Source organism: Lytechinus pictus, chromosome 10 (assembly GCF_037042905.1).
Source record: "Lytechinus pictus isolate F3 Inbred chromosome 10, Lp3.0, whole genome shotgun sequence".
Lineage (NCBI taxonomy): Eukaryota > Metazoa > Echinodermata > Echinoidea > Temnopleuroida > Toxopneustidae > Lytechinus > Lytechinus pictus.
In genome coordinates this window covers 6970154-6994216 of record NC_087254.1, presented here as the reverse complement: position 1 = coordinate 6994216, position 24063 = coordinate 6970154, and the positions used below count along the sequence as shown (strand labels likewise).

The following is a 24063-nucleotide window of genomic DNA, read 5'->3' as shown; positions in this document are numbered from 1 at the left end:
ACAGTACCAATTTTTTGTGACAAATCACAATATAGAACTTTGATTTTATACAAAATGTACATTTTAAATCAGTACACCGAACATACAAGTGAATAATTCTCTATATATACATATAAACTTGCATTTCACACGTCTTACTAGGAACTCTAATGTTAGCACTATTATCAGCTCTCTTAAAACAAAGTAACAATTTCTGTTAGGGTATATATTATTTATATTAATATTATTTATTATTTAATATTATTTATACAAGTCTTATGTATTATTATAAATTTTATAATTTCCTAAAAAGCGCCTTGAGCACTCTACAGAGTGGATTTGGTGCGATATAAGTCTTATTATTATTATCATTAGTTAAATCGGACATAAAATTATTATGCATACAACTTCAGATGACTGGCGATAACTGTTATCTCAACTGAGAATATAAACAGTAATACTGAATAAAAACATAATATATCAAGAGCAACTAATAATTTGTGATCTCCATAATTTCTTTTGAATTGGCTTAAGAACTTCTCCCAAGTCCTCGTTCTAGTAAAATGAATGTCACAGATATCATTCATAATGAATCACAGTGATGCATTATTTTTTATATTGTAATCCATCTTAACAACCTACACAAATTTTGTTAATAAATTCTTTTAATCCGAGTATTGCATCTAACAAAAAAATATTTCTTTCTATTTATTAAAACCCCTGACCTTGGCAAGATGAAGTAAACAGTATCTTCGAAAAAGAGACCAGGGTCCCGTAACACAAAGGTTAGCAATTAATCGTACGCTTCATTTTTACAATCGATTGTACATTGCAGTCAATGAAATAAATCGTAGAAAAATGTTCTACGATCATTGCTAAGTTTTGTGAACGTGTCATGGACTGAGAAGAATAGATAAGCAGTTTCTAACACAACTATTGAGGTTACTCCAAAATGATGATGCTACATATTTTTTTAAGAACTGCCATTGATATTAAACACATCACACCGTAAAAGATTACGAAATAGTGACATTTTTTCATTCCTCGTAATGGTACCAATCATGGTGAACTTTTCAACAACAAAAAATTGTTGACTACACTGAGCTGTTATTTTCAGGATATTTCCCGAATTCGGAAAAATTATATCCAATCAATATAAAGTTCAGAATTCAAACCTGAAATGAAAATTGATATAATTTCAACTTTCTCATGTATATTTTGTTCCCCCATATTGCCCATACACCACACATCAGTGGCTTGCACTACAAAGAACTGCTGACTTTCATCAGTATGTTTCATTATTCATCCATAGCGTTAGTACATAGAAAGATTGTTAAAATAACCATAGGATGTTGAACATTGCACAAAAAAATTATTATACATACTTGTAATATGAAAACAATTACCGAACAAGTAATGATAACATAAACCAACTGATTGCTGAATTCTTGCTTGTTTGTTGAACAAAAAGGGAAAGTTCACCCTGACAAAAAGTTTGTTGTAAAAATGGCAAAAAAAAATAATAAAAAATATGGGTGAAGAGTTGAGGAAAATCCGTCAAAAATTAAGAATGTTATTAGAATTTAAAGTTTTTAATTTGTGAAGTCATTTGCGACCTGCTGCCCCATATGATATATAATATAAAATTATAAATTTCAAATCTCCAATGCTTTGAGATTTTACTCATTTTATTATTTCTTTCATGAGCTGGTGTGAAATGATTTGTAGATTGATATAGAGAAGACACAACAGAACGATTTTCAATTTTCTGAGAAAATGTTTCATTCATGTTTTTACCATACGATATGTGGGAAACCTGCTCGTATACCATGTTACAAATGTAAACAAGTGAATTATAACTTTTTTTATGCCTTGATAGACTTTCCTTAGACCTTCACCAGTGTTATTTTTTCTCTCCTATTTTTACAATAATTTTTTTTTGTCAGGGTGAATTTTCCCTTTAAAATACAGGGAAGAAATTTGTCAGACAATGGGGTGTTGCAAGAAACTTGCGATCAATTGCAAAGCCTATTTTCGGTCTCTAAATCAATCATACATTTTGCAATTAACTGCAAAATTGATTGCTTATCTGCTTCTTGAAACATGGAGTATAATCTGATTTGCTACAGTTAAAATTGCTTTATCAGTTGTAAAATTGCAACAGAATATTTGCAATCGATTGCAACACCCCCCTATGGTATAATTTAGTTTAGTCTTTCTCATAATGATCCTCCTGGTACTGTGGGGCTTCCTCATCTGCGTCATCCTGTCAAATAATCAAAATATATACGTCAAAATTAACACCTTACAAGACATCTAATGGAGGGACGAATCTGGCCAGGGCCCCGTCTTACAAAGAGTTACGATTGATCCGATCAACCTCAATTATATGGAAATCCATCAATGTCATAATTTTTCTTGAGGAAGTTTGCACACTCTCCTTTGTAAACAAAGAGAAGCACACCAAATTTTCAAGAAAAATACGAATATACGAATATATATATCATAACTAGAAAATATTCTAAGCAAACGTGCATTTTAGATGTCATTAATGGCTTTCCATATTTGTGGTTGATTGGATCAATCGTAACCCTTCGTAAGATGGGGCCCTGGTGTTGAGCTAAAAGTGCTTTCAACACCGACACCAAACTTGAAATCACCCATTATCTTGCAGTAAAATGTCTCAACTGCAACTTTTAATACATTTTATATTTGTTGTCATTTTAAAACATTATCATTACAGTATTTTTTTTTAAAACCATTAATTGCATTTTTAGCTATGATGAAATGGCTTCAAACAGTACAATTGATTTCTATGGGGCTAATAATTCCAGCCATGGCGTAATTGATATCATAGGGGCTACATAGGCATTTGTGCTTTTGGCCACCTGAACCTATTCATGTAAAATTTGGTGTGTTGATGTTTTTTTTATCATGAGCTCCCGAAATATGGTCATGAAAAAACAGAAATGCAAAAAATATATATTATAATAGCATGACTGTAAAATCAACATTGTTCATTTGATGATATAGCCAAAGGAATAATAAACTAGTAGAAAGTATATCTAAATATACTCACGTCATCTGATAATTCCGGGAAGATTTCTTTGATGACAATGTCCAAGAGAATATATGATAGCTGTGAGAAATAAAAATTATAGATCGAGAAATAATTGTAATCACTACAACAAACAATGATAATCTGATAATTCTGGGAAGATTTCTTTGATGACAATGTCCAAGAGAGTATATGATAGCTGTAAGTAATAAACAAGTATAGATCAAGAAATAATTGTTATCACTGCATCAAACTATGATCTACACTCAGGAGAAATTTTATCTCAATGAGATTTGCGGCAATGACGGGTCAAATACCTTCTACTTTGATTGTGTATGCAAACGATTTGGCCCGAATTCATGAAGGTGGTTTTGAAAACCCACGGTTGAGTCCATGGTTTATGCAGATTTCCTGTATAAATTACGCTTATTTCACTGCGTATATTAAAAAATATCCAATGCTGATGCACGCTTTTGTCAGTGCGCCAAATTGACGCCTGTTGCCGTGGTTATCCACGCTATTATATCCATGAGTCCACTGTTTTGAAGTAATGAGTCCACTCTTCGAACAGTGGACTCATGAATAAAATATTGTATCTAACCATGGTAACAGGCGTCAATTTGGTGCACTGTGACAAAAGCGTGCATCAGCATTGGACATTTTTTATACACGCGCCCGATACGCGCTAAATTAAGCGTAATTTATACAGGAAATCTGCATAAACCATGGATTCAACCGTGGGTTTTCAAAACCATCTTTGTCAATTCGGGCCATTATCTCTCATTATTGGATGAACTACTTACCTGTTTGTTTAGCTTGGGATACTGGAGAGAATCAAAGACAGTCTTACATCCATCATAGAACTTTTCTTCTCCAAGCACCTTCGGTACAATACCTAAATAAAACAAAATCATCAAGCAGTAATTACTTTATTATGATACAGTGATATTGTTGCAATGTTTAAAAGTGGAAGCGGAGTGGCCTAGTGGTTCCGACTCTCACCTTTTAATCAGAAGGTCATGAGTTTGAATTCTAGCCCATATCAATAATTCCTGTAAACCAACCAGGCCAGACTTTTTCAGCTGTTCTCTGGCACTTACACAATGTTGCGTAATTTTGCAACCATGTACCAGGGTGTCGCAATTTGGTCTCAAACGACAAGCAAGAGGAAAGTAAAAAATCAGCAAACCGCGTGGTCAAAACTTTTCGTGCAGCGGAATGGTTGTGGAAAAAATCTGCATTAGGGTTAAGCAAAGCATTTAACAATGTGCTGCACTCAAATATAAGTGAGAAAAATTATTAAATGGGGATCTTGCAGCATTCATCCCTTGAAATGCTAATATGCTGTTAAACGCTACAAGACTAAAATCAGGTCCTATAAAAGCGATTAGCATGATCTTGCCTATACAAGGTCTATTAATAATATCATTTTTATACATAATGTCATTCTTTTGTTTAATGATAAAGGTGAATTGAGGGAAAGTCAGGTGAAGCAGGTTAAGTAATAAAACAAAGGCATATTTTTGACCCATTCCATAAAAATAATATGATTTGATAGATGAAGTGAAATCAGACAATAAAACACTGAAAACACAAATATTGGACAGAGAATAACAAATTAATGATATTTCAAAGTTTTGTATTATTATGGTGAAACAATTCTATACATTATTAAATAGGCAATGAGCAAGATGATGATGTCATATCCCCATTTATTCATTTGTATTTTGTTATATGATATTTTCAAATTTTGTTCACAGGGTAAAAGAACTGGATTGACAACTTATTATCACTGCTGCAACTCATTTTGTTACAAGGGAGAAATATCATACATACATGTATGAAAATACGATATAATGATTTCATGTATATTTTGAGGAAGAAATATCAAATGCACATGTATGAAAATAGTAAAAAATAATGATTTCATGTAAATGAACCAAAAAAAAGAAAGTACGGACAAGATATCATCAGCCGAACTATTGGATATTCATGATGGTGTGCAGATAACTGTTTTTATGAAATATTGCTGAATGTTAAAATTCAATAAATTTGTTATATGTTATCAGATTTTACTGAAATTTCCAGTACATTTCTCAGTAAATCCACTCTATTTTATTTATTAGATATAATTATTTTTAGTCAGGACTCTCAGGCCACCGCACACCTTACGACTGTTCGCGATCCGATTTTGGAACAAATCGCATTTTGCTCATTTTCTGAAAATGCAAATGGAACATATCATTTTATTTGAGGTTAAAATTAATTGAAAGAATACTAATATAACCATTTTGAAAGATTGCAAGCCTTTATTTTAGAGTAAAGGCCAAATTAGTTTCAAATCGTAGCCAATCGTACAACTGCTATGACGTCATTACGACTAGATATTAAATTCGCTTTTATTCTATTAAAGAAGGATGATAGCATAGTCACAGATTTGAACATAGGTATTAGTACGATGATTTAGAACATTACAAAGTAAGATATTCCAAGTCTCAATTATAGCATCAAATTCTACTACATTTTATTCTGAAATTGGGTCGCAGACCAGTCGTAAGGTGTGCGGTCGCCTTAACTCCACTAATAGTACCACTGATCATGGTATATAGGTCTTACTTGGGAAGAATTTCAGCATCTGTTCAAAAGCAAACTCTTTCCTCTCAAGCTTCTGTGCGTCCGTCCTGGGTGGATCCTCGTCAAAGAAAAGTACATCTGAAATAGAAAAATTTCAAGAGAAAAAGTTCAGAATGTTCTAAATAGCTAGCAAAAAAAATGATTTAGACATGCAGTGCAGATTACTAGAAAATTCTTGTTGTTGGGATATTTCTATTAATATGATAGCAATCATATTTCATTTTTGTCTATGTGGAAGCACCGTGGTGTAGCGGTTCTGACTCTCGCCTTGCAATCAGAGGGTCGTGTGTTCGAATCCCACCATGGTCTAGCATCCTTTGGCAAGGCGTTAATCCACACTTTGCCACTCTCACCCAGGTGCTAATTGGGTACCAGTAGGAAACAACCATCATTGTGGTTGGTTTAGCAAGTGTGCGCCTAACAGGCTGCTTGAAATGCTATGAATCCAGTGACCGGGTAATAATAATTGTGAAGCGCTTTGAACAGTCGTAGATTGATAAAGCGCTATATAAATGCCAATTATTATTATTATTTCATACATTTACTTCCAATCAATGTGAAAATACAGTAAGATCATCATCTATATAATTATATCATGAGGTTATTAACAAATTGTGAGGGGGGAGAATTACATTGGGAAATCTCACTTTAGAAACCATGAAAGTGTAGATAATGTAGCTGGGGCTATAAAAAGCTTCATAAATAATTAACTGTCTCTAGCTGAAAAGATAAACATGTAAATAAAAGAAATAAAACAATGGACGGAAGAGGAAAATAAGCAAAAGGAAAACATATGAAGAACAGGAGTCAGAACAAATTAAAGGTGTACTCCAGATTGAAAATAACAGAATCTATAAATTAAAATATATTCAAATTCAACAAGTAAAAAGCTGAAAATGTCAACAAACTCTGACAAAAAAAATAATGTTAATGAATTTACAGTTCGTCTTACACAGTAAATCAGTAGGGCAAAATGTGAATAAAGACTAATCCATGGGATGAAATACAAAAGAATACATGGGGATATGACATCACCAGCTTGCCCATTTCATATTCATGAGGTCATGTATTAAACTGCATCACAAAAATAATGCAAGACTTTGAAATGTCATAAATTTGTTATTCCTTGTCGATTTTGAGATTTTCATATTTTTTTGTCTGAGTTTACTCTTTCTGTTCAATTCACACAATTTTAAGCCTGGAGTACCCCTTTGATATACTATTCATTATAAATAAACTATTTGATTATTGTAGAAGTGTTTGAATTTACCTCTGAGTAGATGGATGATATGCTCTACCATCTGCTCAGTCTTCAACAAATCTGTCTTGGTGTTGACAAAACTATCAATGAAAAAAGGTCAAAGGTCATTTTTTTGCGGAATTTTCAAATTCATACAAAGGTTCATAAAATTAAACACATCAGACAAATATAGGAGTAGTTAAATGAATACTTAACATGATCTTTGAAAATGCAAGATAAAAAAAATTGTTTACATAAATTATGATTCATTCAACATTAAGGCCCGTATTCTGAAGTCAGGTTTAACTTAAACCATGGTCTAAGTCTGTGATAAATTATGGGGAGCCCAAAATTCTAACATTCTGTTTATATTGCATACTTCTTATGTTTATTATTTTATTTCCTTTTGCTTTCATAATGATGAAAAGTACTTCAAAATACTTCAGTTATCATTCCCAGACAATTTGGGTGTCATATGAGTTAATAAATTGGATGTGTACTGTTAGGAATTTGTGCCCAATTGGCTCTCCATAGTTAAACCACAACTTTAAACCATGGTTTAATTTAAACCCGAGTTCAGAATACAGGCCTAAATATTTTAATAAGGACTGTCATGAGAAGAAAAGGTGTGCTTAAAGACATGGCAGACCCCAACAAAGTTCATTGAAAAATTATGAGGACAAGTTTTATATTGCAGAATGGGTATGCATATTCCTTATTTCAAGATATAAGAAATGACAATGGATTATTATTATTTTTAAGTTAATTCTTTTTGTATACAAATCACTCTATAACCTAGCCCCAAAATACTTGTCTGATTGTTTAGAAATTCATGTCCCAGGTGGAACTAGATCCTCTGAAGACCCACTTAAATTAACATATCCAACTAAAAGAAAACAGACCCGAGATAGAACATTCACCGTTGCATCCTCAATGGAATGGAACAAACTCCCTCTCACAATCCCCAACAATTGAGTCATTTAAGAAGTCCCTTAAACATTTTTTGTTCTAGGCAACTGCCTTCATTTAATATGTCATTCTGATTTTTTGTTTGTATTAATAGGTTTACTGAAATTGTGAGCGCTTTGGGCCATGTGGGAAAAGCGCGTTATAAATATTGAGTATTATGATCACTAAAGTGAGCTTTACTCACTAATCTACATATGTTTCCAATGAGTTTCCAAATATCTTGGCAAAGGTCACGGTCATCTGATGCATCCAGACAGGCACATCTAGAACAGAACGAGCTGCAATAAACAACAACAAATTCATAATGAATAAGAAATGAATCCTATCCAATAGGAAAAGTACTTTGAACTACATGTAGATTTCCCTGCTGGGGTCAGTTTTATGGTAGCGATTGATCATGGGATGATTTTTACGATTTTACAAACATTCACAACAACTGCAATCATCGTAGAAATCAGTCCCACAACAAAGTCTGACTGATTACCATGCTTTCGACTTTGGGGCCGATCAAAATTCCCTGATTTTTTTTCCTTCATTTGAGGCATTTTCCCCTGATTTGAGGTATTTTTAAAATCAAATTTGCTGATTTTTCCCTGACTGGAAAAAAAGTAAAATAATATTCCCTGGTTTCCCTGATGGGTTGGTAACCCTGAGTTACATAACATTGGTAATTTTTGATGAATGGTAATGATAAACCTTGAGATCTTCTAAACCTAATAACAAGTTCAAGTTTTGACAGACTTCTTGTGGATTAGTATGAACTACATGTAGATGATCCTATATAGACTCACCCAAATACAAGATATATTGAATGATTCCAGTCAGCTTAAGTAGTTAGCATAAAACATATAACTTGATTGCAGAATATTATTTATATTTGTACGAGCTACATGTAGATGATCCTATATAGACTCACCCAAGTACAAGATATATTGAATGATTCCAGTCAGCTTAAGTAGTTAGCATAAAACATATAACTTGATTGCAGAATATTATTTATATTTGTATCAGCTACATGTAGATGATCCTATATAGACTCACCCAAATACAAGATATATTGAATGATTCCAGTGAGCTTACGTAGTTAGCATAAAAAAATATAACTTGGTTGCAGAATATCATTTAAATTTGTATGAGCTACATGTAAAGGATCACATAAAGACTCACCCAAATACAAGATATATTGAATGTTTCCAGTCAGCTTACGTCGTTAGCATACAGAATATGACTTGATTGCAGAATATTATCTATATTTGTACGAGCTACATGTAGATGATCCTATATCGACTCACCCAAATACAAGATCTATTGAATGATTCCAGTCAGCTTAAGTAGTTAGCATAAAACATATACCTTGATTGCAGAATATTATCTATATTTGTACGAGCTACATGTAGATGATCCTATATCGACTCACCCAAATACAAGATCTATTGAATGATTCCAGTCAGCTTAAGTAGTTAGCATAAAACATATAACTTGATTGCAGAATATTATCTATATTTGTATGAGCTACATGTACATGTAAAGGATCAAATATAGACTCACCCAAGTACAAGATATATTGAATGATTCCAGTGAGTTGTAGGTAGTTGGCCTTGGGATTGGCCCATGGTTCCTTGAGACTAGACCTGTCTAACACCTGGTCAGCATTGTTCTCAAAATGGACATTGGAAAGCTGATGGAAAATAAAAACATGTAAGGAATTTTGTACATTTGGGTAGTTTATCGATTCAATCTAAAAAGCAGACAAAATCCTAATACTCAGACTCGGAGATACAACAGAACACAATAATACAAAGTAAAAATGGCTTGAAGGTATGTAGAGCTGTAGGTAAGAAATGACTATTATTAAAAGCGAGAGCGAAGTTGGCTCAGTCGGTAAAGTGTCTGCACGTCGAACCAAAGATCATGGGTTTGAGTCCACCCCGGGCGGATGACTGAAGCCAGTGCGTTGTGTGTAAACGTCTCTCCCCTGTTTCACAGATGCAGGCTATGTTACAGTGGAAAATGCTCCGTCCCTCGGATAGGATGTTAAATGGAGGCCCCTTGTAGAGGAGAGTCACCACCTTTGCATGTTAAGAACCCACTGCACTATTCGAATAAGAGTAGGGGGAAACCCCGGTGTAGTGGTCCACCTGCATTCCCCCAACCACAATGATACATGTATGTCCCTTCATAATGTTGTTTCTAAGTGAACAATTTTATTTGTCTACAGACCAATACCCGGACTCAAACACAAAAAAATTAATCAATTTATTAATCATTTCTTTGCACATGGTCTTTCTCTATTGTCTATCTTTTTGTTGTTTCAATGTCATCCTTCAATCTTGACATAGGTAGCAATAATATCCTTACTTACCATAATCTGTCAGGTTAATGTCAGATTAATACCAGGGCCACGTCTTACAAAGAGTTACGATTGATCCAATCAATTGTAACTCTATGGAAATCCATCAGTGTCATAATTTTTTCTACAGGAAATTTGCACAATGTGCTTGTAAACAAAGAAAAGCACAGTGGAATTTTCAAGAAAAGAATGAATGTATAAAATATTCATCATAGTTAGAAAATATTTTGAACAAACATGTATCATAGATGTTGACGTTGCTGGCTATCCATAGTTGCGATTGATTGGATAAATCGCAACTCTTTGTAAGACGGGGCCCAGGACTCAAATATAAATTTCAGTCAATTGATTAACTATTTCTCAGCAGATGATCTTTCTTCATTCTTGAAATAGGTAGCAATAGAATCCTTACCATTTCTTTATCTGTTAGGTTGGGATCTACTTCAAATTCATCAGTCCTAAAAAAAAAAAACAGAATAACCATGTTGTAAATAAATGTCATGGGTAATTTTACAAGTCCTTGTAAAATAGTCTCGAGTCCCAAAGTAAGTATGTATACCATTATTTAAAGGCCTAGCATTGTGATTCCTGGAGAGTATATCATCAGCATTCCTCCTCCTCCTTCTTCCTCCTCCTCCTACTCCTTCTTCTTCTCCTTCTTCTTTTACTCCTCCTCCCTCCTTCTTCTTCATCTTTTATTATTATTATTATCATTATTTCATCATCATTATCATTCACTTTCACTGGTGATACATACCTTGCTTTAGGTTTAGCAGCTTCCACTGAAGCTAAGAAAGTTACCAGGAAAGGCTCAAGATGCTGTCCTCTCTATAACATAAAACCAAACATTAAAAAGGTCGAAAAACAAAGAAATACACAACAAATTCATAAAACAGATAAGCGATTGGTTTTCAAACACAATTGTTAGGAATGCTACGAAAAATATTCACACAGAAAATAAGCAATCTAGGAGCTTTATAGCGAAGAAGAGCAAAAATATGATTTATGCATGAATTCGCATAAGCAAAATCTTAACATTTTGGAAAATTTGAATTTAACCATACAGCCTTGTAGATAACATCGCAGACTACCATTGGTCTCAATTTCAAGGTGCTTGTGCGATCGATGGTCAACATCCTAAGGGGAGATTGATTCGATCCTGGCTGGTCTTTGTCGGATTCACTCAATGATGAAGAATCTTAATTAGAGAAAATTCTCCCTGATCTCGCACAGGTATACATTGAACAGATTTTAACTCCATAGTATCTCATTTCTAGTTATGCGTACATGTTCTTATTTTGAAACATTTATCTCACCTCCTTGATGACCTTGGTTGAGACTGAACGAACAAATTTTCCTGAAAAAAAAATCAAAATAAATATCAACTGGCACAATACAACTTAAGCATCTTCACTTAATAGTCAACACTTTTTCAAGTATCAAAATAATTTTCAATATCAATTACAGATTCAAACATGCAAAAGTTTTTCTAACCTCTTAAAATTAAAACAAAACCCCTTTATACCTCACATAAAATATACAAATATCAGAAAACAGAAATTTATTATTTGAGTAACAAGTTTTATTTTCATTATGTAAATTACTACCATTCCATAGTTTGTACACAAGACTTAATGCAGACCAGTGCCTACCCTAATTTTGAAAGAAATGTATGTGCAATAGAATTATTGCGCTCTGTGCTAGCAGTGAAAGAAATGTGGCTCGAGTTGAAGTTGGTAGTCCACCATATGTTACTCTAAAGTGGGCAAAGAATTAACTCTACAAATAAATAATAATAATAATAATAATCCGCTTTTATATAGCGCTTAATACATCGGAGTGATGTGTCTAAGCGCTTTACAGATTTATCATTACCCCGGTCTTCGGATTCAATCAGTCATTCCGGCACACAATGTGTGCACATCCTCCACTCCCTGGGGAGTATTCCAGTCAGTCACCTGTGAGGCGCACACAGTACTGGACAAGCTACAATGACTTTCACATCCTACTGGGTACCCATTTAGCACCTAGATATCTTACCTAGATTGACATCTCCAAAGATCTTATTAACAAACTCTTCATTGGTTGTCAGGAATGTATAGAGGAGCTGGCTTCCCCTCAGGATGGGCTTGGTGAGAAGAACCTACAGATTCAATAGATTTAGGGATGACGATGATGATGATGATAAACAGCATTTGTATAGCGTCATTTATTGGTAAAACCCATTCAAAGGTGCCGGCTCCCCAATCTGTCACACATTATTCGCACAGTTGCTGGAAAAGATGGGTCTTTAGTTCATATTTGAAGGTCCCAATGTCTTAAGGTTGTTACAATGATTACAATAAACAATTATTAAAAATACCTACCAGTAGATTCAGCTATCCATCCCCTTATGAAATATGTTGTATGTCTTCAAATAATTTTCACTTCAATTTCACTGATAAATTCAGTTTTAGAAGCTATAGTCAGTATATTTACTTTTTCAAATGTAATCATTATCATTCACTGTTATTTTCCAGACAACAAAAACCAAAAGCCTGTAAGAATGTGAGCAATACACAGGAGGTTGCTATTCACATGTAAAGTTGGACCCTTAAAGGCGAACGCACACCTTACGATTAGTCTGCGACCCGATTTCAGAATAAAATGTAGAATTTGATGCTAATATTGAGACTTGGAATATCTTACTGTGTCATGTTCTAAATCATCGTACGAATACCTATGTTCAAATCTGTGACTATGCTATCATCCTTCTTAGAATAAAAGCGAATTTAATATCTAGTCGTAATGACGTCATAGCAGTCTTACGATTGGCTACGATTTGAAACTAATTAGGCCTTTACTCCAAAATACAGGCTTGCAATCTTTCAAAATGGTTATATTAGTATTCTTTCGATTAATTTTAACCTCAAATAAAATGATATGTTCCATTCACATTTTCAGAAAATGAGCAAAATCGCGAACAGTCGTAAGGTGTGCGGTGGCCTTTATGCAACAGAAACCTGGTTAGTGGTTGCAGTGGATGGCGATATTCCAGGGCCCTTAAATGGGTGTTTCAAAATGCTTAATTGGGTCTACTCCTCTTAAAACTATGCCTACACTCCCACTACAGGTGCAACGAAAGATAGCTGAATTACTTACCCTTAGATATTTCTCTAAGCCGGGTCTCTTTTTCTCCATGAAGTCATGTGACTTGCTTCCAAACGGCCGTCTAACAGGCAGCTGGGCATCTTCAAACACACCTAATTAAATTTATAAAATATAAATCTATATGAAAGTAAGTAAATGTGGGGCACGGATAATAACTATCATCAGCATATTCTAGTAAACAATATTGGTTTGTGTAACTTTACGTCACACCCTCGTTGGGGAGACGACCACAGTTAAGGCCCTGAATTGCGGTTTTATACCCCTGTTACAAAAACCTCGTTAGAGGAACCAAGATATTTCATTTCGAAGCTTTTTCAACGCTGCATGACCAATTTAATCCCTCTTATCTAACTTTTCACCTCTGAGCGTCGAGCTTGGGTTTGACCATTAACAGCAGCTGTAAGAGCAGCTCTAATCAAGTTTTCAAAGGCATATTGTATTCAGAAATCTAATGTTAATTTGTTTTCAATTTCGAAAGAAAATCGGCACCGAAATAAGGAAACTACTAAACAGAATAAAAATGACTGCATGCGCTGGCGAGCGAGTTTACTGGAATCGTCACGCTGCATATGCAATTGCGGTTTAGTACTTTTTGGACCCAACGAGGTCTAGAAACACATGTTCAAATACTTAACCCTAAGAAGACAAGGGAGGGGGCTGATTCAGCCATCCCCTCTCAACATTTTTGCTATATATCTCCCGCGCAATTTTTTTTTACCGCGTTGCTTGCTGACTTCTTACTTTCAAGTCTCGTGCAACTTTTGAGACCAAATTTGTGACCATTTCGTAAGTGCATGCAAGTGTACAAATCCAATGCAAATAGTGTTTTTAGCCAAAATTCATGAATGTATCATTTTTTCTTTTACTGATTAAAATCCATTTATGCCATTTCGTATTTGATCAAAATGGTCCCCGACAATTTCCATTGAAAAACAATAAAAAGTAAAAAACTAAGAAATTTAGAAACAATAAAATACATAAGAAAATAAATGTGATGTTGAATTTTTTTAAAGTACATATGATCAGATCCCTATAAAGAGTCTACGAACCAAAATTAGCATTTTAGGGGCATTATTTCGTTAATTACAGCAAACATTATTTTACGCATAAATTTATAGCATAAGTAATTAGCAATGAGATTTTTCACAGAATTTGATCTTATAGTTTTGTAGATTATGCCATGGGTAACGCGCATGGAAACTTTTGTCGCGATTGCGCGATCGACGGCAGAGATCATAAGGAGGAGGGGAGGGCTGAATCAGCCCTCCCCCCGTCTTCTTAGGCGTCGAAATAGCCCAGCCTATTTAGGTTTAGATAACTGGCTCAGGGTGATTGAGGTTTTTCATGGTTCAAAAATAGGGTTTGTCTTCTCTAACAATAGTTTTGCCTCATGAAAATCAATGACTTGGATACTCAAACACAGGCAATGTGTGTTTGGATTTTAAGTGTAATTGTGCTATATCTTAGGGAAAGAGGGGGTGGGGGGGGGGCAACCAGTGCCACGTATTTTTTATTTAGCCTTAATCCTTCTCCATTCTAAATTCAAAACCCTGTCAAAACACTATAAACCCCAACATCATTTGCCAATTGTCATCCTGTTTCTCAATCTGGTAGTTTATGAAATATAGATATCTCAAAACAATCAAGCCAGGTCTTCACTTACCATGAAATTCTCTCAACTTCTGTTCCAGTGCATAGAACTCATGGTACCTCCTGTGAAGAAAATATGAATTATAAAGAAACAAAAAAACACTTTCCATTAATCACCCCCACATACTTCAAATAATCTAATTCCAATAGCCAAAAAGGAACATGCACGTAGAATGTGGAATATGATAAGGTACATGTAGAGTGAGGTATAACTTAAATGAAAATGAAATCCTTGGAAAAGTTATTGTACAAAAACAGATAATAAAATCAATAAAATTTGAGTATAGGATGAATAAAATTATGAGGATTTGAATGTTGAGATCATTCATTTGGAGATCCTTCCATTGGCAATGCGACTGAGGTTTGTGATGGCTTTTATGCACTGAAATATTGATTATATCGTAACTATTGGCTCAAAGTCCACATATGAAGCTCTTGCAAGGGTTAGGCCCAGGGTGCAATGCCCCTTGAAGATAATTCTAAAGAACTTTATATTTCCCTTAAAAAAAAATACTTTCTTGAACTATAAGTACTTTGCTGGAAATGAAATTATCGAATCAGATAAAACCCCCCAAAGCAGCATGGGCGTGGGTGGGGGGGGGGGGGGGTCAAGAGAACATTAAAGCATCCATGTACCTTTCAACCTGCCATGAGTTCTTTTCTCCATCTCCTTCTCGGACATCAATCCTCTGAATGCCGATGATGAAAACAAATCCTTCTTTTCCTCCTTCTAACTTCATCTCGACGCTCGGTATGCTAACCCTCCAAGCGCTAAGGTCATGTTGGGGTGATGATATGCCAGTATGGTGTGTGTCCTCGTCGTCAGAGGCTAGATCTACATCAGACTGGTAGAAAAACACAATATCGTGTTAAACACGAACTCTCCAAGGCAGTCCAAGCAATCAGGTCATGTTGGGGTGATGATATGCCAGTATGGTGTGTGTCCTCATCGTCAGAGGCTAGATCTACATCAGGAGCCCGTTTCATAAAGAGTTGCAACTGTTGTAACTTTGCCATCGGGGCAACCACCATGGTAACCTTGATTTTGATTGGTTGCCATGGTAGTTGCCATAATGGCAAAGTTACAGCAGTTGCAACTCTCTATGAAACAGGCCCCAGACCTTTGAACAAACATAATATCATGTTAAACACTCACTCTCCAAGCTATATGTACATTGAAATCAGACTGGTAAACAAACACAATATTCAATTCAATTCAATTTTATTTGGCAAATTAAAACAATCAAGAAGTTACAAAGTAAACAAATACATATGAATGAGCCCGGACCTCTGAAAAAGCATCCTGTGCTTATATTTGAGGCCCTAAATAACAATTTAGAAATTAAGAATATACATAGGGCCGTTAAGTGGTCCACTATAATATGCCTTTGCAATGTCAGCGGGTACTTACCGATGGTTGACTCGATTCTTCATAGAGATCAAGATTGAACAGGCTGTCTCCATCTATCAAAAAAAATAAAATAAGAATTATCCTAATCATTATAATAATGACAATGATATTGATAATAATGATGACAATGATATTGATAATAGTGATGATACTACTACTGCTACTACTACTACTACTACTACTACTACTACTACTACTACTACTACTACTACTACTGCTACTACTACTACTACTACTACTACTACTACTACTACTACTACTACTACTACTACTATTGCTACTACTACTACTACTACTACTACTGCTACTACTACTACTACTACTACTACTACTACTACTGCTACTACTACTACTACTACTACTACTACTACTACTGCTACTACTACTACTACTACTACTACTACTACTACTACTACTACTACTACTACTGCTACTACTACTACTACTACTACTACTACTACTGCTACTACTACTACTTCTACTACTACTACTACTACTACTACTACTACTACTACTACTACTACTACTACTTCTACTACTTCTACTACTTATACTACTACTACTACTAGTACTACCACTACTACTTATACTACTACTACTACTACTACTACTACTTATACTACTTATACTACTACTACTACTACTACTACTACTACTACTACTCCTACTACTAATACTACTAATAATAATAAAATGATAATAATTCAAACTTATTTATTTTAACATCTCTAAAAAAACATGTAAGATATAGGACATCGGGATAAAAACAATCAAATGATTCCATAATGATAGAGTAAAATGACAAAGAAAATTGCAAAATTTGGACAAAATAACAAAATATATAAAGTAATGAATGGGATGTGAGGGAATAGCAAAAAGTGAATAATAATAATAATTATAATAATGATAATAATAATAATAATAATAAACAAAGATAATAAAGAAATATATTATAACAATGATAATGAAAATAATTAAATTAACAAATTGGGAAAAAGGGTCAATGCTTTTTTAATGATATCACTAGAGTTCTAGTAAATTCTATTTCCTCACCTGACTGTCCTTTAAAGACACCTTTGATTTTACTTCCCAGCTTGCTCATAGCAGCAAATGTATCACTCGGTCTCTTGCTTGCCACTCTGTCAGATGGATCATGAAATAAGAATAAAGTAATTAAATATTGATATGAGTGCAAGCATTAATCAATTCATCATCAACATAAAGATCCACCAAAGAGTTTACAGTGCTTTACGTGCTATGAGGTATTGAGATTAAAACAAAATAAAAATTAATGTTATTTTGTATTACCCAGGCTTGTCAATAATATCTATTGCATAACATATCATCGCGGAGAATAGTTTTCTTAGTATCACAATATGCAAGGCATGTTTGTATGATTGCTATACAAAATGTACTGGATAACAATTTTGTATAATGCTGTACAGAATTATATATTTTTTTCCTAACAACTATACTGCTCATCAAATTTTAAAAGTAAAATTATACTCTTATAGGATATTCATAGAGATACACAGGTATATTTCTTACATGCAGCATAGTTCTAGTGATGACAGTACTCCTACATTTGTAAATTCAGTAATTCACCCATGTCTGTTTGTACTGAAATTTGCTTGCATTTAAATTTGCTTGCACCAAAATTTGTTTGCACAGAAGTGACTTGCTTGTTTTTCTACTTTCGCAGTGAATAATTAAGATGTAGGCCTACTAGCAAAGTAGTTAATAATTCTATACATCACTTCATGTATTCAAACCGCAGGTATATGTGATCCCTTTATCTTTGGGTTTCACTTTTGTAGAATTTTGTTGGAATCTCAAATCAAACGTGAAACGATGTTATGATTCACTCCATGATTCAATAAAACCAGCGCTTATTCCCCTAACGACTTTTGTTATTGTTTTTTGTCTTTTGTCGACCTCACAGCAGCCATATGCATACTGGAAAAGTTTATCTAACCTAAATCTTAATACTTCATACTGTATTCCTGCAAATTTGAAGCTTAAGCCCGTTTACTTTTTTTTCTACCTTTAATTTGACAGGTGGTTGATGTTATGATTGCTGCTATACATACTGGTGTTATATACAGGTAAGTGAAATATACTTTATCTATACTGTCATTGGATGATTTCATTCAATCAATGAAACAACCTACAGGTATGCTCTTTAACTTATTTTATGCAGCTGTATATTCAATTTTGAAATACGTTTTATATCTGTGCTTGAATGATGTATTTTACAATGCAAAATGGTACAACTGAACTTTATTCCCATGGATAAATAAAACAACTAACCATTCACAAAGTCAGGTACTAACTTGAAAATCTAGGAAATCTACATAAAGATGTTGTAATAATTCAGGAATCTATAGATCTTCCTCCAATTACACAACTAGACACTGATGAATCAATGTGAGATCATCCATACATTGAGAAATACAAATGAAATCAAAGTCACCCACATACACTTGATATATCATACTGTACTTTACATGACAAGCATATTACTTGAAGGTGAAGGACAACTAATACATCAATCTAACAAAGACTTTTGCATGATAATTGCAAATAATTAAACACTTAAACATGGGCATTCTTGGTCCGCTCAAAGACATGTATCATAATTCTTTGGGTTGAGAATAGTATCTTGGAATTTTGAATATAGCTAGATATTGCCCATTTGAAATTTGCAGCTCAAACTGGAAAGATGCCGCTACAAAAGTATTCACTAAAGGCTGGCTGTTGCATCGTGGGTAAGAATTCTATGACAGCTGGGTCTACATAAAGGTTGAGTGTTTTGAGGTAAATGATAATATTAAACTACAAATGACAATTCCAATTGAGATAAGGGATGAGTTATGCTGACCAACTCCCTGAAAATCAGTCTATGCAAAAAAAAAAGATTTTAACTTTTTAGCATAAAATTTTTTTTTTATAACTTTTTAGCATAAAAGCTCTACTCTATAAATGGACTAGATAATGTATTCTACTAATTACTGACAAGCATCACTGATAAAAGATTTACTGCAAAGTTCTTAAACTATAAATCTATACATTCATGTAATTTTGAATTTCAAGCTAATTCATTCAATCAGAATTGGCTTCCTTTGAAAAGTGAAAACATTGTCAGCTGATTATGAAATTTCAAATTTAGTCTTCACTACTACCGTACGAGTTCAATCTTTAGTGAATAACCTTAGAACCAACTACCGGTATCTAAAACCAAAGACTTCGGATAAACATACAAGTACATTGCCAAACTTTGTAGGACTACAGGCGGGTGTTTCATAAAGCTGTTCGTAAGGTAAGAGCGACTTTAAGAACGACTGGTGATCCTTTCTTATGGTAAATGATATTCACCATTGATGTTCATTGGTGACTATTTAGCGCGTAAGAAAGGTTCACCAGTCGTTCTTAAAGTCGCTCTTAACTTACGAACAGCTTTATGAAACGGCCCCCAGGTATGCATTGTTAAGCGAATATGGATATGTAGCTCTTCTATTACAGTGATAACAGCTACTAAAATGCTAAGCTAGTGATCACAAACACCACACTACTACATGTATGTATCCTAATCAATATGCAATTGAATGGTCAGATGAATAAAACCCTTTCTCATACCGCAATATTGCATGAATCAATGACAATTTCACCAAAACGAAACTACTTCTAAATCCTTTATCATCAACATAATAAAGAACAGTCAAGCAAACCCCAAAAAGAGCTGGAGAAATATTTCCTTTTTAATTAAATAGCAAAATATATTATTTTTTAAGCTTTGTCGAGCACCAACTCCCATTCACCTCTCATTCCATCTTTTCTTGCAATGCACTGCAGCAGCTGTGTTCACTTAAATGATACCCGTACAAAAACAATTGCATATCTCAACAGTTATTTGAGTCGTGGTGAGGGCCCCTCCCTGCAGTAGCCAGGGAATGCCGCCTAGTTTGTCCATATTCCCATCAGATAATTTTCAAATCAACTGAATGACACAACGCAACTTATATCGAAAATCATGTATTATAGGTGAAGGCAACATTCAGCCCCCCAGTTTCCCTACTACATTTACCCCTCCAAGACAATTGCATTGTAACAGAAGTCCCTTTGAATTTGTAAAAAATAACCAATAAAAAACGATGTCTCTCATGGCAATCCATACATTGATAATATAAAAAAAACATTTGGATACCAATGAAACCCCGTACATGAATGAACATCTAATAGACAAGTGAGAAAAGGACATCTATACACATGCATGGTAACTATGAACCAATTGCTAAGGCTACACTCAAGTGAACCCCAGTAAAAAACCCACGAAAAGGCAAAATATTTCTATGATAAAACCACACTTTCCATCATTAGCATAGGTTTCAATTTCTACAGGACAAAGAGGTTATATGATAATATACATTGATATATATATACATGTATATACCAATACGAGACATGCCACAGTCACGGCAAAGGTTCCGACTCCAAACAGACCGATGGTACGTCACCAACCCTACGGCCCGAATTCACCAAGGTGGTTATTAAAACCATCGGTTGAACCCATGATTTATGCAGATTTCCTGTATAAATTACCGGTACGCTTATTTACCGCGTATATTAACAAATTTCCAATGCCGATGCACGCTTTTGTCACAGTGCGCCAACTTGACGCGTGTTGCCATGGTTAAGTACGCTATTTTATTCAGGAGTCCACTGTTTTGAACTTAACCATGGCAACAGGCACCAATTTGGTGCATTGTGACAAAAGCGTGCATCAGCATTGGACATTTTTTTTTATTTTTTTATATCAGCATAATTTATACAGGAAATCTGCATAAACCATGGGTTCAAATGAGGGTTTTAAAAACCACCTTTGTGAATTCGGGCCTATAAGTTGCCAGGGAAGGCCCTCTGTCAATAGCCAAAATAGTAATTTGGTCTTCAAAAAGCAAAAAATTAGTTTATCCAAAAGAGTAAATCTTCTACTTAATACTGTCAAAATTTCAAGTTGTAAAGCTGAATAGAAAAACATGGCACATGTTTTTGTGGACTGCCTTGGAAGTTTCACTAAGATTGCAGTTTGCTTATCTCATGCTCGTGTAAACCAAAAATTCTAATGTCATTTTCTCATTTTTCGAAGCACTCACTGAATTTTTTTATCTGCATTCAATCAAATACTTGTGCAGGTTGTTGTTGATCAATTTGGACAAGTTATATATCATTTTAAAGCTTAGGAAGTGCTTTTTCAAACTCAATTTAAAAATCTCGAAATTCATTGTGGGTGACTTATTGTTGGTTTTGGGGAGGCTGGTAACATATAGCTTTGGTCGGTTTAGAGTCGGTTCTCTGGTGTGACTGGTCCTTTGAATAGAGCATGAATACTGACCGTTGGAGGACCGAGAGGGGTGGGGGAGTGGAGTTTATGGGGGAGGGTACAGGTTCGGGTGTAGAACAACTATAAAGGGAGCAATATTGGGGTTAATAACAGTTATATCAGTGCAATTAGGTCGGGTTGTGTATGGATGGAATCAATACAGTTGAAGGGAATGAATAGTTGCCAAATCAAGTGAGTAGCAACACAGGAAATGACAATAGAGGAAGTATAAATGAAGTTTTCTCAAATCAATGATTCAAGGATGATAATTGTACATCAATGTAAAATTAAAATTTGGCATAAAGTTAAAAGAGTGGGAAAGTAAGACGAAAGATACAAGGTGTAAGTTGGGTAGAAGGGTGAAAAGGGGGGAATTATACAAGAGAAAAGGTGTAAAAAAAAAGTTTACCAAGAAATTGATAAGTCAGGAGAGGAGAGGTGAGGGGAAAGAGATCCAGTGAAGCAATAACATAAAAGGAAAACACAAAAGAGGAAAGGTTTGTTAAACAATCTTTAGGTGATATTTAGTATTGTTTATTGACTGTTAAAGATAAATGAAAATAGTTGCAGTTAGCATCGATTTCATGAGAAGGTCTGTAAAAACAAATATTGAAGCAAATTGTCACTTTATCATAGCGGATCTTAATCTGGTACAGTTATATAAATTGAACTTTGTGAAATCATGAAATCTAAGCTGACAAACTATCAACTGTAGATCATCAACACAGATTACCACATGTGGGACAATGTATTATTATTGCTTAGAAAGAGACCATACATTTGCCTTGAATCCCATGCTTCTATTGCTTATAATTTCTCGGCAACTACACATTTTTTTTCCATAATCCTTTGGAACACATTTTTTATTTATGCAAACAGACACATGAGTGGTCATTTTATTGGATTCTGTTTCGTTTTGAAATCATTACCACAACTGTCATTTACCTTTAATTGTTATTGTGTGGGGACAATCTGGGACGTGGCTCAATAAATATTGTGCAACATGTGAGTATAGTTAGTGAAATTTACATACATTAGATATGAAGATAATGAATCATTAGATTATAAATGTTAGTAGAACATGCACATTAGCATTAATTCTTCGTAAATAATACAGGATATAAATGCAGTGCATTATAGGGTAGAGGCTTGTTAAGCTATGGTCTTAATAATTAGAACATAATTTTTTTTTAAGTATAAAAGTCCGATGACAACGGACTTTATACCTCAGTCACATTTGCTAAGGCTGCCGTAGATTCTAGAATTTCTACAGCGAGTAGCAATTCTACGTTCGACGCAGAATTTTCATGGTCACAATACTGTGGCAGTCACATATGTTAGGGGCTTCGCATGGCTTTTTTTTAATTCATGGAGACAGAAAAACTGCAGCTGTCGTATGTCCTTGAAATGATGACGCACGGTCATAGGTTTTATAGGCAAACACAAGGTGGAAGCAAGGCACACTCATGGCTGTCGTAGACCGTTCTAAGCCATTGCTACGGCTAGTCTAATTACTTTACTACGGCTAGCGTAGAAATGAAAAAATTTCAAACTCCGCGCTATAATTCTACAGCCACCCCTACTGCCTGTAAAAAATAGGAATCCGCCGTACGTCAACCCTGCAACCACCGCAGAAATCTCTCGAATTAAGGTATTTACGGCCGCCATACGCATGCTGTAGAGCAAAGGTGACTGAGGTTTTACAAATATTAAGCTAAGCATATTTATATCAGTGCCAATGTTCGATATTGAAACTAGACAGTTAAGTACTAGATGTGAAGATCTTTGAAATAATGATTGTGATAGATAACTTACTTGCTTGATCCCCTTGCTAATGCAAGTCTTCTCTTTCCACATAACAAGGTGTAATACTATGAAAAAACAAAGAGCGCAAGGTTCATTACTTAGGGATTGGGTAAATGTCATTCAAAAATTTTAGTTTATTAAACTTTGAAGAACATATCTGTTGGACAATTATTCAAGATGACAGATTTTATGAAAGTCATGATTCAAGAAAAATTCAAGATTTATTTATTCCTTTGAATAAAAACACATACTTAGATATACAATTAAATAATTTGACAAACAACGCAAGTTATACAGACACAAAGAGGTCATTGATTTTTGCATACAAAGGAAAACTAATAAAATGATTTTTTTTTTGATAATTGCAAATTACAAATGTTAAGAAAATTAATTTGTGAGGCTGTGACTCACAATGGAGTAAATGTTTTCTTTGAAA

At 34.3% G+C, this 24063-nt stretch overlaps 1 protein-coding gene across 1 annotated transcript in view; it reads right to left on the bottom strand.

Annotated features, from left to right (window-relative positions):
• Positions 1-276: 276 nt before the first annotated feature.
• LOC129269038 (sorting nexin-14-like) overlaps positions 277-24063 on the bottom strand; it is a 45430-nt gene continuing 21643 nt past the window's right edge. Inside the window, exons 15-31 of the mRNA XM_064105219.1 lie at positions 23637-23692; positions 17495-17580; positions 16442-16494; positions 15667-15875; positions 15044-15093; positions 13372-13472; positions 12271-12373; positions 11547-11587; positions 10988-11058; positions 10643-10688; positions 9429-9558; positions 8065-8158; positions 6942-7012; positions 5654-5749; positions 3841-3932; positions 3059-3118; positions 277-2245 (exon numbers count right to left, since the gene is read on the bottom strand). Of these exons, the coding sequence (XP_063961289.1) occupies positions 2189-2245; positions 3059-3118; positions 3841-3932; positions 5654-5749; positions 6942-7012; positions 8065-8158; positions 9429-9558; positions 10643-10688; positions 10988-11058; positions 11547-11587; positions 12271-12373; positions 13372-13472; positions 15044-15093; positions 15667-15875; positions 16442-16494; positions 17495-17580; positions 23637-23692 (1416 nt within the window). The 3' untranslated portion in view covers positions 277-2188. The remainder of the gene's footprint in view (positions 2246-3058; positions 3119-3840; positions 3933-5653; positions 5750-6941; positions 7013-8064; positions 8159-9428; positions 9559-10642; positions 10689-10987; positions 11059-11546; positions 11588-12270; positions 12374-13371; positions 13473-15043; positions 15094-15666; positions 15876-16441; positions 16495-17494; positions 17581-23636; positions 23693-24063) is intronic.